Raw genomic sequence first — 14,885 nt, forward strand, 5'->3', positions numbered from 1 at the left:
TGAGCAAAGCAGGATTTTTAAAACACACACACACTAAACCATTACAGACACACAAAAAAGCCCCATTCCTGGGCTAAGGGTTGTTGTTGTTATTCCCGAAGCCCAGCTGCTGAGCTGCGACCAATCCCTTCTGGGTTTGGCTGCTGCAGCACCTCCTCTGAGGGGCCCTAAATATAGGCAAGGAGGCTCTAAGAAGGCGGGGGGAGGGCAGTCGACTCAGCGGGGCAGCCTTTCCTATGCCCCTTTCTCTCTCTCTCTCTCTCTCTCTCTCTCTCTCTCTCTCTCACACACACACACACACACACCCCGGTCGCCTTTCCCAAAGGCATCCCGCCCCTCTGGCTGCAGCTGGGAGCCCGCGCTCTCCCTCCATCACTTTTTGCAAAGGGCTGTACAGCTGCTTCACCGAAGGCAAGGGTGGCTGTGGGAGGCGAGGAGACCGGAAGAACTCCCGAGGGAAGCCAAGTGGGGAGGGGCTGCCAAAGCCCAGGTCCGGGACCCTTGAGGGATTCTCAGCATTCCACTGGATCCAGAAAATAATACTTGAAGGGGGAGGCTGGGAAGGTAGCTTCTTGCCAAAGCTTGCATCTCCCTCTGTGGACCATCTGGGTAACAGCCGAGTACCTCTAGATTCTTCGTTCCTAAGGCCATCTTAGACGACCCCCGTGAAAGGGTCGTTCGACCCCCAAAGGGGTCGCGACCTACAGGTTGAGAACCACTGCCTTAGTCGATGATCTTCGTCTGGGCATCGACAGGGGAAGTGTGACCCTGTTGGTACTCTTGGACATCTCAGCGGCTTTCGATACCATCGACCATGGTATCCTTCTGGAGCGCCTGAGGGAGCTGGGCATCGGGGGCACTGCGCTCCAGTGGCTCCGGTCCTGAAGGTTCCAGATGGTGAGACTGGGGGACTGTTGCTCTCGCAAAAGAGAGCTGACATCTGGCATCCCTCAGGGCGCCATTCTGTTTAACATTTACATGAAGCCGCTGGGAGAGATCATCCGGAAGCATGGAGCTCGGTCTTATCAGTACGCTGATGACACCCAGATCTATCTCTCCATGTCTTCTACTGATACAGTGACTAAGGATGGCATCTCTCCTCTGGATGCCTGTCTGGGGTCAGTAATGGGCTGGATGAGGGAAAGCAAACTCAAGCTGAATCCAGAGAAAACAGAGGTACTCGTGATAGGTACCCCAAGTCCGGTCAGGGAAATTTGCCACCCAGTCCTGGACGGGGTCACACTTCCCCTAAAGGACAAAGTTCGCAGTTTGGGAGTACTCCTGGATTCATCTCTACAGTTGTCATCACAGGTGGATGCGATGGCCAGGAGTGCTTGGTACCAGCTTCGGCTGATACGCCAGCTGCATCCCTGTCTGGACCAAAGGGACCTAGAAACAGTAGTACACGCACTGGTAACCTCTTGGTTAGATTTCTGTAATGCGCTCTACATGGGGCTTCCTTTGTACCAGGTTCGGAAACTTCAGTTAGTTCAAAACACTGCAGCCAGATTGGTCGCTGGAACTTCCAGGTCAGACCACATAACACCGGTATTAAGATTTCTTCACTGGCTGCCTATTAGCTTCCGGGCTCAATACAAAGTGTTGGTTATTACCTATAAAGCCCTACATGGCTTGGGCCTGAGTTACTTGAGGGAGCGCCTCTCCCCACACAATCCACCCCGCACTCTCGGAACAACAGGGAAACATTTGTTAGAGTGCCCTAGGGTGAGACTGACAACAACTCACCAAAGGACATTTACGTCGACAGCTCCGACCCTCTGGAATAAACTTCCAGACGAAATCCGGCTCTGTTCCACCTTGGATGCCTTTAAGAAGGCCTTGAAGACTCATTTATTTCGGTTGGCATACCCTCCTGACCCCTTGTAGAATGCTATTCCCTGATGGAAAGTTCATTTTAGGATTCGACTGATAGATTCTGTGACTGATAGATTTTATATTGCTGTTTGTATGTAGATTTTAAAAAAAATTATTGAATTGAATGCCTAGTTATGATTATTGTGTTATATTGTTGTATACGTTTGCATATTTTTTGAGAAACTGTAAACCGCTTTGATCTGCTGGAAAAGCGGTATTAAAAAATTATTATTATTATTATTATTATTATTATTATTATTATTATTCATGAATTTTAATCCAAATTCTTCCTTGGTGGCAAAGAACATCTTTCAAGCCACTTTTTGCTAGGGAGACATCCCTGCCTGGAACATGCTCCTTCCTGCTCATACCCCATTGAAATGACAGGAGTGGTGTTAGACTTCCAGCAGCTGCCAAGAGCAGTGTCCAGTCCTGTTGCTGGGACTTGATGGTAGCTTCATGGATACTCCCCTTACATTCAAGCATCAGTTGCTTCTGATCAGATAGTAACCTGTAGCTGGACTGCACTGGGGTAGGTGGTAGTCGAAGGACTAAAAAAGCCTCAGTACAGCCACAAAGTAGGAAAGCATGGTGCAGGAGGTTGCTTGGGGAACCTTGTCTTCCTTCCCTTGCCTGCATTGTCTCTTGCTGGGGAATAAAAAGTGCCATTGCTAGTATAGTACATGAACAGGGTTCTGGCCTCTACCTGTAGACTTAAACTGCATTTTTCAATGTATCATTGGGCCCGAACGGACAGGCCAAAATAAGGCTGCTTCGGGTCACTTTGGAGGTATGCTGTTTAAATGACACACACATCTTAAGAGGCCAGAAGCTGCGCCAGAGCTGCATTCCAGTCCTTAGGAATGGAGTGTGGCTTTGGAGCTATTTCCAGCTTCTTGGGACGCATGCATCATTTAAACAGCATTATTGAAATGAAAAGAAATGGAAGCTGAGGTTCCTTGTTTTCTTTTCAGCAACTCAAGGGTAGCCAGCATGTATTACAACATGATGACAGGCTTGATATTGGTCTTTGCAGGTGAACTGTGATTTTAAAATTTACAAGCCCAGTCCCATCTTCCAAAGAAAAAGAAAACTGGCCAGAAAAGTGCTTTTAAACAGCATCTTTGTGAACATGCATGTCTCTTCTCAGTTACAGAGGAGAAAAAGTCCTTGAAGCGGACGTTTCAGCAGATCCAAGAAGAGGAAGATGATGATTACCCTGGGAGCTACTCCCCGCAGGACCCCAATGCGGGGCCCCTTCTGGTATGTCTGCAAAGTGTGGGGGATCTAGGGATGGATGTGAGAAGCCCTCTGGCCAAAAGAGAGCCACGAGGGGGCACCATTAACAAGTGCAAGAGAGCTGGCAGCAGTGGCTTCCATTAGTTAGCTGAAAGCTATTGGAACTCACAAATGGAGGAAGAACATAAAATAGTATTTTTTTAAAAAAAGGAGCATAAAACAAATATTATTCCTTGAAATTGCTGCACTCTCCACAAAATAAAAGGAATTGCTCAAAGCGAGGCAGTCAGTTGCAACCCAGCAGGGTGCGATTTAATTCATATGGCTAATAGATGAGTGCAGGAAGTTCATTAAACCTGGGTTCCCTGCCCTGCTGAGCCACAAGGCTGGCTGTTCTTTGTTCCAAAAGAAAATGTCCTTCAGATTATCTGTGACTGCAGTTTGTCTCCTGGGTGATTCTTAGGAGTTATTAAGGATGGAGATATTGACAGAGCCGATGGTGGTTTTCCCAGGCCTATCCCATTCGACTTACAAGGGAGTCTTAATAAGGGGTGCAGTGCTGTGAAAGGACTGGCCCAGAGCTGGGAGCAGCGGGTTGATCCAGATCCAGAAAGGCCCGTGGTGGCTCTGGAAGATTAGGACTCCAAGCTGTGCCACCACATCAAGTGTGAAGGCAAGAGTATCTGATCCTGGAATTTCTGGGGAAGTGTCAAGAACTGCTATTTCCTCCAGGGGTTCAGTGAACAAATCTTCTGTACTGTAAACAATAAACACTTTATTCCTAAAATCTTTAGGTGTTAACAGGAAGGCATCTGAAAAGTGAAGTGCCATAATACCCTAACACAGGCCTAATATTAACATTACCCTGCCAATGGGTTTTGTAAGCTTCGTATTAATTTGTTAACTAATTAGAACATATCAGTCCTCTTCTCTGCATCCCATTGTTTCCTCCAGCCAACAGTACAGTTCTCTTCCCATCTACCTTCTGTTTCCTGCCTGCCAACTTTGAGAAAATTCTTCCTCCACACATCTGTATTTTAACTTTTCTATGTTTTTAATCTTAATTTTATACTGTTTTAACTCATTGATTTTAATTGTTTTTCAAAGAAATGGTTTTTAAGGTATTTTTATCTTGGGTCCCTTTTTGAGAGAAAGGTGGCATAAAATGAAATAAGCCCCAGGCACCAAACACTCCTTTGAAACACCAGCTGACCTCTCTACTAATATTACACCTCCCATCATTCTTTTCTGTAACTAAGACATTACAAAATTTGACTATGACAGAATATGCCAGATTCTGACAGGAAGAAAGGTGAGAGCAGGAATAATAATAATGCCAGACAAATCTGATCTCTTTCTTTGATAAAATTACCAGCTTGGTAGATGAAGGGAATGCTGTGGATATAGTATATCTTGATTTCAGTAAGGCCTTTGACAAGGTTTCCCATGATATTCTTGCAAACAAGCTTGTAAAATGTGGGCTAGACAAAGTAACTGTTAAATGGATCTGTAATTGGTTGACCGGCCGAACCCAAAGGATGGTCAGCAATGGCTCCTTTTCATCCTGGAGAGAAGTGACCAGTGGGGTGTCCAGTGGGGCTCTGTCCTGGGCCCAGTGTTATTCAACATCTTTATCAATTACCTGGATGACAGAATTGGGAGCACACTTATCAAATGTGCAGATGACACCAAATTAGGAGGAATAGTTAATACTCCAGAGGACAGGACCAACATTCAAAATGATCTGAATAGACTAGAAAGCTGGGCCAAAGCTAACAAAATGAAATTCAACACAGAGAAATGTAAGGTACTGCACTTAGGGCAGAAAAATGAAATGCACAGATATAGGATGGGAGACACATGGCTGAATGAAAGTACATGTGAAAGGGATCTGGGAGTCCAAGTAGACCATAAGTTGAACATGAGTCAACAGTGTGATGCGGCAGCTAAAAAGGCCAATGCAATTCTAGGCTGCATCAATAAAAGTATAGTGTCTGGATCAAGAGAAGTAATAGTGCCACTGCATTCTGCTCTGGTCAGGCCCCACCTGGAATATTGTGTCCAGTTCTGGGCACCACAATTCAAAAAGTACATTGAGAAACTGGAGCGTGTCCAGAGGAGGGCGACTAAAATGGTGAAAGGTCTGGAAACCTTGCCCTATGAGGAACGACTCAGGGAGCTGGGGATGTTTAGCCTGGAGAAAAGAAGGTTAAGAGGTGATATGATAGCCCTGTTTAAATATTTGAAAGGATGTCACATTGAGGAGGGAGCAAGCTTGTTCTCTGCTGCTCCAGAGAACAGGACCCGGAACAATGGATGCAAGCTACAGGAAGAGAGATTCCACCTCAACATTAGGAGGAACTTCCTGACAGTAAGGGCTGTTCGACAGTGGAACAAACTCCCCCGGAGTGTAGTGGAGTCTCCTTCCTTGGAGGTCTTTAAGCAGAGGCTAGATGGCCATCTGTTGGGGATGCTTTGATTTGGATTTCCTGCATGGCAGGGGGGTTGGACTGGATGTCCCTTGTGGTCTCTTCCAACTCTATGATTCTATGAATATAATAATAATAAATTTTTATTTATATTTCCCGCCCCTCCCTTTGGATTAAGGCGGGATTACAGCAGTTATAGTAAAGTCCACTTGCATGCTTTATCCCACAGTCCCCCCTAGCTTTCTTTTTGCTGGAAAAAGCCCCTTGAACCTTCTGGGTCTGGTAGGGTACACTTATCCCTAGTTCTTTTGTGTGGTGGAAGCTGAGCTGTTTTAGCTGAGATGGGACTCCCACCCTCCACCCCCCAAATCAGAAATGATTTGTGGTCACATCTGGCTTTGAAAAAGGTCCCTCCTGGGACCTTTAAATCATGTCATGGTCTCCTGAAAACCTGGTAGCCCTGATACTGCAGCCCCTTGGAGATTCATGAGGCTTTTCTTTGGGGGTATTTTAACTGATTGCGGGTGGGGGGGCATTGTGGCCAGTTGTGACAGGTAACATGGTGTGTGCAATCCCTGGACTTCAGATAGTTGTCCACCCTTGAACTAGAGCTTCATGGTGCAAGAAGAGACATCCTCAAACAAGCCATTGCAGGATATTGCTCCAGCTGCCTAGTCTAGCTTCTCTGAAGATTTTTGGTGGTTCTGCATTTGCTGTGGCAAGACCTTCCATCTCATCCATCATGTCTGGTTGTGCTGAGACTGCCATGGCTCTTCTGAAGGGCTGGGAGAGACATGACAGAATGCTTGTACAAATTGGAGAAATAGTTTACGGGAGAATTCTATGAAGGTTTGCAAGCCAGAAAATCCTGCTTTGAAAATCCAAAATATATTTTTGTCACTTTAAGTGTTTGTAATTTAGTAGATGTACTTTATGGCAAAGGGAGAGAGTAGGGTCTGTGGGTTCCTCTCTGGAATCCAGAATGACAGAACTTCTTGTCTTCCAAATATATTATTACTAGATATGCTAACCAAGCTGGTCATTGAGTGCAGACTGAGAGTTCTGTTGCAAATTAAGAAGTATATGCACTCCAGGAAGTGTTCAGGAGAGGCAGGTATTCATTCTTACACAAGTCAAAATCTCTCCCCGTTCCCAAAATCCTTCCCCATTCCGAACTGGAACTGCCTTTCTGATTGCCCCATTTTCAGTTTCTGGAATCCTTAGTTGCATTTTTTTTCAGAGCCCATGGTAGGAGTTGGGGCTGGAAATTAAGCCCACAGCCCTGCCACAGGAACCCACTCTTGGTTTACAGAGTTCCATAGGTAAATTTATAAGCCCTGAGGAGACAGATTCTAGCTTTGCAAAGGGCCCCACAGTCAGCACTTGGCTTCTCCCCTGAAGAGTTGAAAAACAGCTTGGACCTCTAAAACCTTTTGCATGCTGCAGTTGAAATAGATGGGATCTTTGGTCAGACTTGATGTGATTTAGTTCTCCTAAAACAAAGCTGATGTGTGTGAGAGGAATTTGAAAAGACAGGAGTTCTTCTGATGCCTTGGGCAGAGGTTTTAGCAAGCATTGGGGTTGACAGCCCTGGCAATGCAGAGTGCAAGACGACTTTCAGAGATCCATTGCACTGGCTGTTCTCTGTGATCCCAGTTTCTCCCTCCTACACATATACACACACATACACAGTTTGAGCAGTGACTGCCTAAGCATCCCAGTGGATGCTTAGAGCCACATGGTGTCAGACAGTGCCAGCAAAGCAATGTGCAGTCAGCAGTCTCTCTGTTCCAGTCTATTCCATATGGCAGCAAAATCTTGGACTTATGCCACACACACACACACACTTAGAGCTTTCATCCTTATCTAGCAGTTGCCATTTTTCCCCTAAGGGGCCAACAAGAGTGATATTAGAACTCTGCAGAACTCCAGGAATGGAACCTATACTGGCAAATAAATGCCCAAAGTGGCAGAAATGTTTTTATGGGAAACTACTGCAGAAGGCATCTTCTCAGTGCTCTTCCCCCCAAATTATGTCCATAGAATCCTAGAGTTGGAAGAGAGTTCTTGAGCCATCCAATCCTTCCCTATTCTGCCATGCAGGAAGACATCACCAAAGCTTTCCCTGAGACAGATGGGCATCCAGCCGCTGTTTTAAAAAACAAAAACAAAGGAGGAGACTCCAGCACACTCCAGGCTACCAGTGTCTTCCATTGTCAAACAGCTTTCTCACCATCAGGAGGTCCTTCCTAATGTTTAGGCAGAGTCTCTTTTCCATTGCTCCATGTCGTGGTCTCTGGAACAACAGAAAACAAGCTTGTTCCCTCTTCAACATGGCATCCTTTTTATATAATAGAATCCTAGAAATGGAAGAGACCCCAAGGGCCATCCACTCAAACCCTCTTCTGCCACGCAGGAAGACACCATCAGAGCACTCCCTGTGACAGAGGGCCATCCAGTCTCCATAGTGCTAATAGCCTGGCATACATACAACTGTATAGAGAAAGGCATCTTTTGGAAAGGGCATGTGCTGTATGGAGGAAGCAGCACGGCAGCTGTGGAAATCCAGAAATTGCCATTGGTGTCTTTTTGTGCCTTTCTTGTGCAGACAGAGGACTTGATCAAAGCCCTGCAAGATCTGGAAAATGCTGCCTCAGGAGATGCCACGGTGCGGCAGAAAATTGCCTCCCTTCCCCAAGAGGTTCAAGATGTGTCGCTATTAGAGAAGATTACAGGTGAGAATCCAAAACACTCTTACCTGAGCATGGAGGATGTGGCGTGGTTCATGAAGTTAATGGCATGTGGTATGCAAGTTGGCCCCATTGAGTTCTGGCATTAAGATGGAAGACAGTCTTTCCATTGGTTTTTTGGCCCAGTATGGCTTGGTCGTGGCTCATCCATTTCTACCCTGTTTCTGCCATTCTTGCTTTTCTCTCCCTGTGGGTACAGTGGTGTCATTGTGTTGAGGATAGTTACCCTGTCCCTCCCTTGAAGTTGTTCTCATCATATCAGGCACTTAACCTGTGAGGCAGCAGTGAGGCAGTTACACTGGAAAGCAGAGGTGGGAATCATATGGCCCTCTAGATGTTGAACTGCAGCTTCCAGCAGCCCCAGCTAACAACCAGTATTCATGAACACTGGGAGTTGCAGTCCAGCATTATGTGGTGGAGCTTCAGATTCCCATGGCAGCTAACAGCATGCATTTAAAACAAAACCTAGCTTTAAAAAAGTCAGGAATATACAACACTGGCCTGGTACATACAGGCCTTTTAGGCGCCCTCGTCACGTGTTAGGGGTTGACTGAGCGCCCACACGCCCTGCAACCCTCGCATGTGACGAGGGAGTAACAGTGGTGGCGCCCTATATATATGGGCGCTGCCATTGTTACATAAGTGCCACGCGGAGTCCGCACGGTGTCACACGGCTTCAAAAGAACCTGCTTTTTGCGGGTTCTTTTTCCGCCGGCGGGAAACCTCACGGTTTGGCGGCTGAGGCTTCCCTCCGGCGGAAAAACAGGCACTGGCAAGCCACACTTTTTGGGCAGTCTGTACTGGACCTAAGGCACCCTGAATAATAATAATAATAATAATAATAATAATAATAATAATAATAATAATAAATTGTTTATTTATAGACTGCTTTTCCTAAGATCAAAGCGGTATACAGCTGAAAGAAGATGACCTTCCAGCCTTGGTTTAAAGGCATCCAAAGAGGGGGTTTAAAAGCATTTAAAGCATAACAACTGAGGAAAAGGTACAGCTCCCCACATTAAAAGAAAACAGCAACCAGCTAATGGTCTGCATCTTAAGATCCGCCATCTAACATCTTTGAAGGCCTTTAAGAAGGCAATAAAAACGGATCTCTTCAGGCAAGCCTTCCCAAACTGATCTCATCAGAATTTCCCCTCCATTTGTTTAGCTGTACCTACCGGACTTTGATCTCATTTTATTTGATTAACCATTTTATTGGGAATTGTTTTTAATGGTATTTTAGGGTGGGAGAGAGATTGGGGAACCAGGATCTAATATGTCCTGTTATGCTTTTATCTATTGATAGTCATGTTTGCCACCTCGATCCAATACGATACAAAGTGGCCTTTGGGGGACAGTGGAAGGAGAGCAGAGAGGGGGGCCAGCTTAGCCTCCTGCAGGAGAGAATTCCTTGGCCTGGGAACAGTCACCAAGAAGGCCCTCTCCCCAAACGTGAGGTTCAGTGGCTATACAACTGTTGGCTCTCTAGCTGGGTTCTGCTTTTTAGCCATTTGCCCTTTGGATACTGCCTGAGCCGCCCTCCCTGCTGCCAGCATGCTTTCTGGCTCCCAGCTGGGCACAGCCAGCCATGGCAATGCTTCCTTGGCTTTCCTGAAAAGCGTTTGCATGTATGTACACATACTCTCTTAGACTGGCTCTATGAATGTCAGGAGATTCCAATGGTTTTATTTCTCCAGCTCTGTTTAAAGAAGATTGCCACTTTGTTGGTGAGCACGAGCTCCTCAATTGGAAATTCACCACAGAGGAGAGGCTGGTGGGTGGGAGCTGCTTTTTTGTTGTCGGCACAAAGAGGTGTGAGGGGAGCCCATGTAAATTGTTTGCCTCCTTTCTGCCCAGACAAAGAGGCAGCGGAGCGCCTTTCAAAGACGGTAGACGAGGCGTGTTTGCTACTAGCGGAATACAATGGGCGCTTGGCAGCAGAGCTGGAGGATCGGCGCCAGCTGGCACGCATGCTGATTGAGTACACGCAGAACCAGAAGGATGTGCTGACGGAAAAGGAGAAGAAGTTGGAAGTGAGTATCACCCAGGCAGATGCTGAGAGTCCTCTCCTTCCTCAAAGGTTCCTTTAAGTTACCTTAAAACACAAATCTAGAGTTGCTGTGCCATGTAATGGCAGTGATTTAGCATGTAAAGAACAGGCGCATGTGTTGTCTTGTCACCCTAAGCGCATACCACAGGGAACTACAACTTGTGTGTGTTTGTGCGCTTGTAGAACATATGCTCAAGCCGAGAGAACACACATCACTGGTTCAAATGTGACTCTCTGCTCTTGAGCCACAGTAATGTGGGATAGCATGACAAGCCTCTACTGTAAAGATCAGGGGGCAAGAATGATGGGGAAGGAGTTGGCAGGTATGTTCGCAAATCCTGAACACAGAAGTTACAATGAATGCTCCATGCTTGAGCTGTGCCACTAATATGAAAGCATGATACCTCTGTGGGAAAAGGAAACCCTAAAACGTGGCCTTTCTTGAAGGTTATTAAGCTTTGTGGGTGGTTCTGGTGGCCAGGCTGTCTTCCCAGTGTCCCCCCTTTCTCAGAGTGTCTGGCATGTACCTGTGCTAGTAATAGATGCTCTTTTTTCCTTTCCCTTCCTGTTTGGTGACTTTAGGCGCATTACAAACACGCCAAAGGGGCGTGCTAAGGGCTGAGAAGGGGCGTGTTCGGGTTGAGAAGGGGTGTCACTTCCTGATGCCCCTCAACCCTAGTACGGACCGAGTCCGTACAAAATGGCGGTGCCCGTCCACATGGGGGGCGCCATTTTGACGTCGCGGACGCATAGCGTCCGGACGTCGCATGGTGGAAGTGACACCACAAATGCGTGACTAGCGCCTCGCAGCGCCACTTCTGGGGCCCAGAAAGAAGCGCCATTTCGGCGCTTCTTTCTGGCTCCGCCCGGGAACCACACAGTTTGGCCGCTGTGGTTCCCGGACGCAGCAACCAGCGGTGGCAGCAGACTGCCCGTTTTGGGCAGTCTGTAACGCGCCTCTGTTTGTACTTTGTGAAGCCTTGCCTGGCTTTCACGACTTCCGTGCTTGGGGTGGGGTTCATCCATTCTTGGTAAGATGACTGCACAAGCTAAAGCCTTGGCAGTCTTTGATCGACCCTGTCTTAACTGTTTATGAGGCTGAATGGTTAAAAAAAAGGGCCTTTTCATCAGAAGCTTGAACACAGAGAAACAAAAACAGACTATAAATAGCTGTATACCATGGACTGGAGCGCAACAATGGGCAGAAATGCACATGTATAGGGCAGAGTGTCATTTATCTGAAATGTACCACTTCCAGCAAGGCAGCATGTTCTGCTTGGCATCCTGAGACTAATACGGGAGTGTAATTAATGATTCTGCTTGTATGTCACTCTGCCATCTGTTGCATTGCCCCTGGGCAGCACATTAAGAGCTTCCTGTGGCTCTCATGCGCTGACAGTTCTGAGCAGCTGTTCTTGGGCGGATCCTGACTTACTGCAGAGGGCAGCCTTCTCCAGAAGAAGACGCAAGGGCCAAGCAGGGCCACCCTTCTCTCATCCTACTTCTGAGAAGCTGTGGGTTTCTCTTGCCTCTCAGCTTATCCTAGCTCTGATTCTGGACCTGTACATGATTTTGCAGATGTTATTAGTGCAATTGCACTTCAGTACCACTTGAAGCTCTGTGGAGGTTAGGTTGGATGGTGAAATCTGTTAGCAGTAAGAAGGGAAGCAGAGAGTCGAGTAAAAGTGCTGTGAAACCATGTTTGTCTTTCTGATATGGGCAGATCAATGCTGCAGCTTGGAAACTCCTGGCTCCAACTCAGCTGTGCAGACTTAACACCTGTCACCTTTGCAAATACAGCTGGCAGCATTGCAGCTCATGCTCACACCCCGCCCAGCCTCACAAAGCCTTGCATGAGGATCACAGGTCACTTTGCACTCCCAGGCCTTTTAAATCAATGGGATCCCTGGAGGCTGGCATTATTATTATTATTATTATTATTATTATTATTATTATTATTGCTACTACCACTACTATTTCTATTATTTCTTAATCGCCTATCCCTACAGATTGAGGCAAGGAACAACAACAATTAACTGACAAACATAATTTGAAAAGACATTATTTAAAGCACACATCAATTAAAAGCATGAACCAGATGCATACATATTACAACAATTTACATTCAGCATTCTCTGAAGATGCCAGCCACAGATGCTGTGAAACGTCAGGAATAAACTCTTCTAGAACATGGCCACATAGCCCAAAAAACCCACAAAAAACAATCTACATTTAAAATTCATCATTTAAAATTCACAGTTTAAAAATCATCTGAATAAGCCTGCCAGAAGAGACTGGTCTTTAATGCTCTGTTGAATTTGGACAGTGTATTCAGCTGTCAAATGTCTTCTAGCAGGTCATTCCACAGTCTAGGGGTGGCTGAAGAAAATGTCCTCAGGCTGACAGTTGCCAGCCTAGTTCTGGCTGACCGGAGTAAATGTCTGCCAGAGGACCTGAGCGTCCAGGGCAGGTTATATAGAAGGAGGCGATCGTATAGATATAGCTATTGATACAGGTATAGATAAAGATATAGATGAGATGAAGCTTAGTGTTGTGGTTTGAGTGTTGGACTATGACTGGAGACTAGAGTTCAAATCCTCGCTCAGTCATGGAATCCCACACCCTCTCAATCCACAACAATAACATATGTATGCACACACACACACACACACAAATACAGGTAGGCCATTCCATACCAGTAAGTTGCAATTGTCAGTTTATACAATTACTACTTGAATACATGTATCAGAAAAAGGAGCAGCAGCTGATTTCAGCACAAAGGCATTCTTTGTTGGATTCATCCCAGCTTAAAAAGGTTTTTATTTAAGAATAAGAGTACTCCCACCCTTTCTGCCATAGCCAGACATCTATCAGGCAGCTGTACCATGTGATGTTTTTCAAGTCCTCTGGTGTAGAAGCTCACCTGTAAAGGCTTCTAACAAAATGGCCTTTTTGTTTGTGATACCCTCTTGTGACACGAGGCCACCTAAACATTTGAACATGGAGAGCAGGTTGTGTTATATGTTCTAATTTTATGAACACTGACAGAGTCCTGTAGTACTAACACATTTATTTGCTCATGGGAGCTTGTCCTTAAAGTCCATTTTTTAGTCTCCCAGGTGTCAGTGGGGCCTTTTGTTGTTTTTCACTGCAACAAGCCAGTCTGGCTTTCCCTTTGGAAAGCCATGAAAACTGACTTCTTCTCCCCCTGAGGAGGTGCATTGTGAAGCCAAAGCCTGTTTCTGGAATGAACTTGGAAGAGAAATTGGCCTTCTGTCTGGCAATCTAAATCAGGATTTATTTTACTGAATTGAGAAAGGTCGGTAGTGTACTGATCAAATAAGGCAAGTAACTGTACATCTTCGGATGTGCTCCAGATTCTCAGGGTGATGTTTCATTGATCAAATGAAATAGTTAATCCCTGTCTCTGGGACCGCAGCTGGCTGTCTAAACATTGGGGCTGTAATTTAGAGGCTGCTGACATGATCACTCATCTTCAGCCAAGGCAAATTCTGCAATTAAACAGTATTTACATGGAGCGCCAGTGTTTACTCCTTCAGCCTGTTGACCAAGAGATCCCAAAATAGCACAGCCCTGGACCTCTGCATAGCCTTGCTGAGAACTGTCATCCCAAAGCATTGATCATGCCAGGATGCACTGTTAGATCAAGATAGCATGGTGGCACTGTTAGATGGCACTGCTAGATAGTGCCCATGAGTATTGGAATCCCTGCCCTTTTTACTGCTGCGGCACTCAAAGGCTGACAGAGGAGACCAAAGGAAGCATTGGATGTTAATCTGAAGAGGGGGCTAAAGACATGTATTTCACCTTTATAAGCAAGTAGCATTAGGCTGAAAGGTGCACAGTGGGTTGAAGTAGGACCTCTCTTCTTGAAAGTGAACGTTGAGGGCACAATTCAAACCTGAATTACAAAACACCAGCTCTGTCTGTGCCACAGTTTTGAAGGTGACTGGGATGGCAGTGGTGAACAATCTAATAAAATAATAATAGTGGTATATAAATAAAACAAATTATTATTAATTATTTATTATTATTATTTATTTATTTATGCCCCGCTTTTTTGTAGCTACAATCAAAGCAGCTTACATCTAAAATCAGTTCAATATGCAATACATAGTAACATATATCAAATCCCCATCTCCCTTATATCTTGAGGGGGGGGGGGGGAATCAGACTTTTAAGACTGTTTGCCCAAATCCCTTGTATCAGTTTGAAATGTGACAGATCTCATCCACTTATTTGAGATCACTAAGTTTGCTGATTTCACCTAGTTCTGTCAAAAGGAGAAATATAAATGTTAGCTATTCATTTATTCCTGTGATACTTGATAAGGAAACCTACTAAGCGTAGGATTTTCCAAAGTGAGCCTCTGATTTGTAAGTTAGTAAGAAGTAAGGCACATGACTTGCAAAGCAGTCTGAGCCCAACCAGGGCCCTTTTAAAAGCAAAAAATGGTCTTTCGGGCACATCTGAAGGTTTTATTGTACACACGATAAACACACTGGGCAAGGGGGAAAATTG

The 14,885-nt window shown here is 45.7% G+C and overlaps 1 protein-coding gene across 4 annotated transcripts in view; it reads left to right on the forward strand.

The window, feature by feature from the left end:
- LOC149315413 (regulation of nuclear pre-mRNA domain-containing protein 1B) overlaps window positions 1-14,885 on the forward strand; it is a 53,491-nt gene that overhangs the window by 19,003 nt on the left and 19,603 nt on the right. For all 4 annotated transcript variants that reach the window (XR_016280364.1, XR_016280365.1, XM_089513421.1 and 1 more), the window contains exons 4-6: window positions 3,026-3,138; window positions 8,152-8,278; window positions 10,151-10,326. Coding sequence is in view for 2 of the 4 variants with exons in the window: in XM_089513421.1 (XP_089369547.1) it covers window positions 3,026-3,138; window positions 8,152-8,278; window positions 10,151-10,326 (416 nt within the window). In the remaining 2 variants the exon portion in view is untranslated. The remainder of the gene's footprint in view (window positions 1-3,025; window positions 3,139-8,151; window positions 8,279-10,150; window positions 10,327-14,885) is intronic.

Source organism: Sceloporus occidentalis, unplaced genomic scaffold (assembly GCF_023333645.1).
Source record: "Sceloporus occidentalis isolate IW3139 unplaced genomic scaffold, rSceOcc1.0.p SCAF_3, whole genome shotgun sequence".
Lineage (NCBI taxonomy): Eukaryota > Metazoa > Chordata > Lepidosauria > Squamata > Phrynosomatidae > Sceloporus > Sceloporus occidentalis.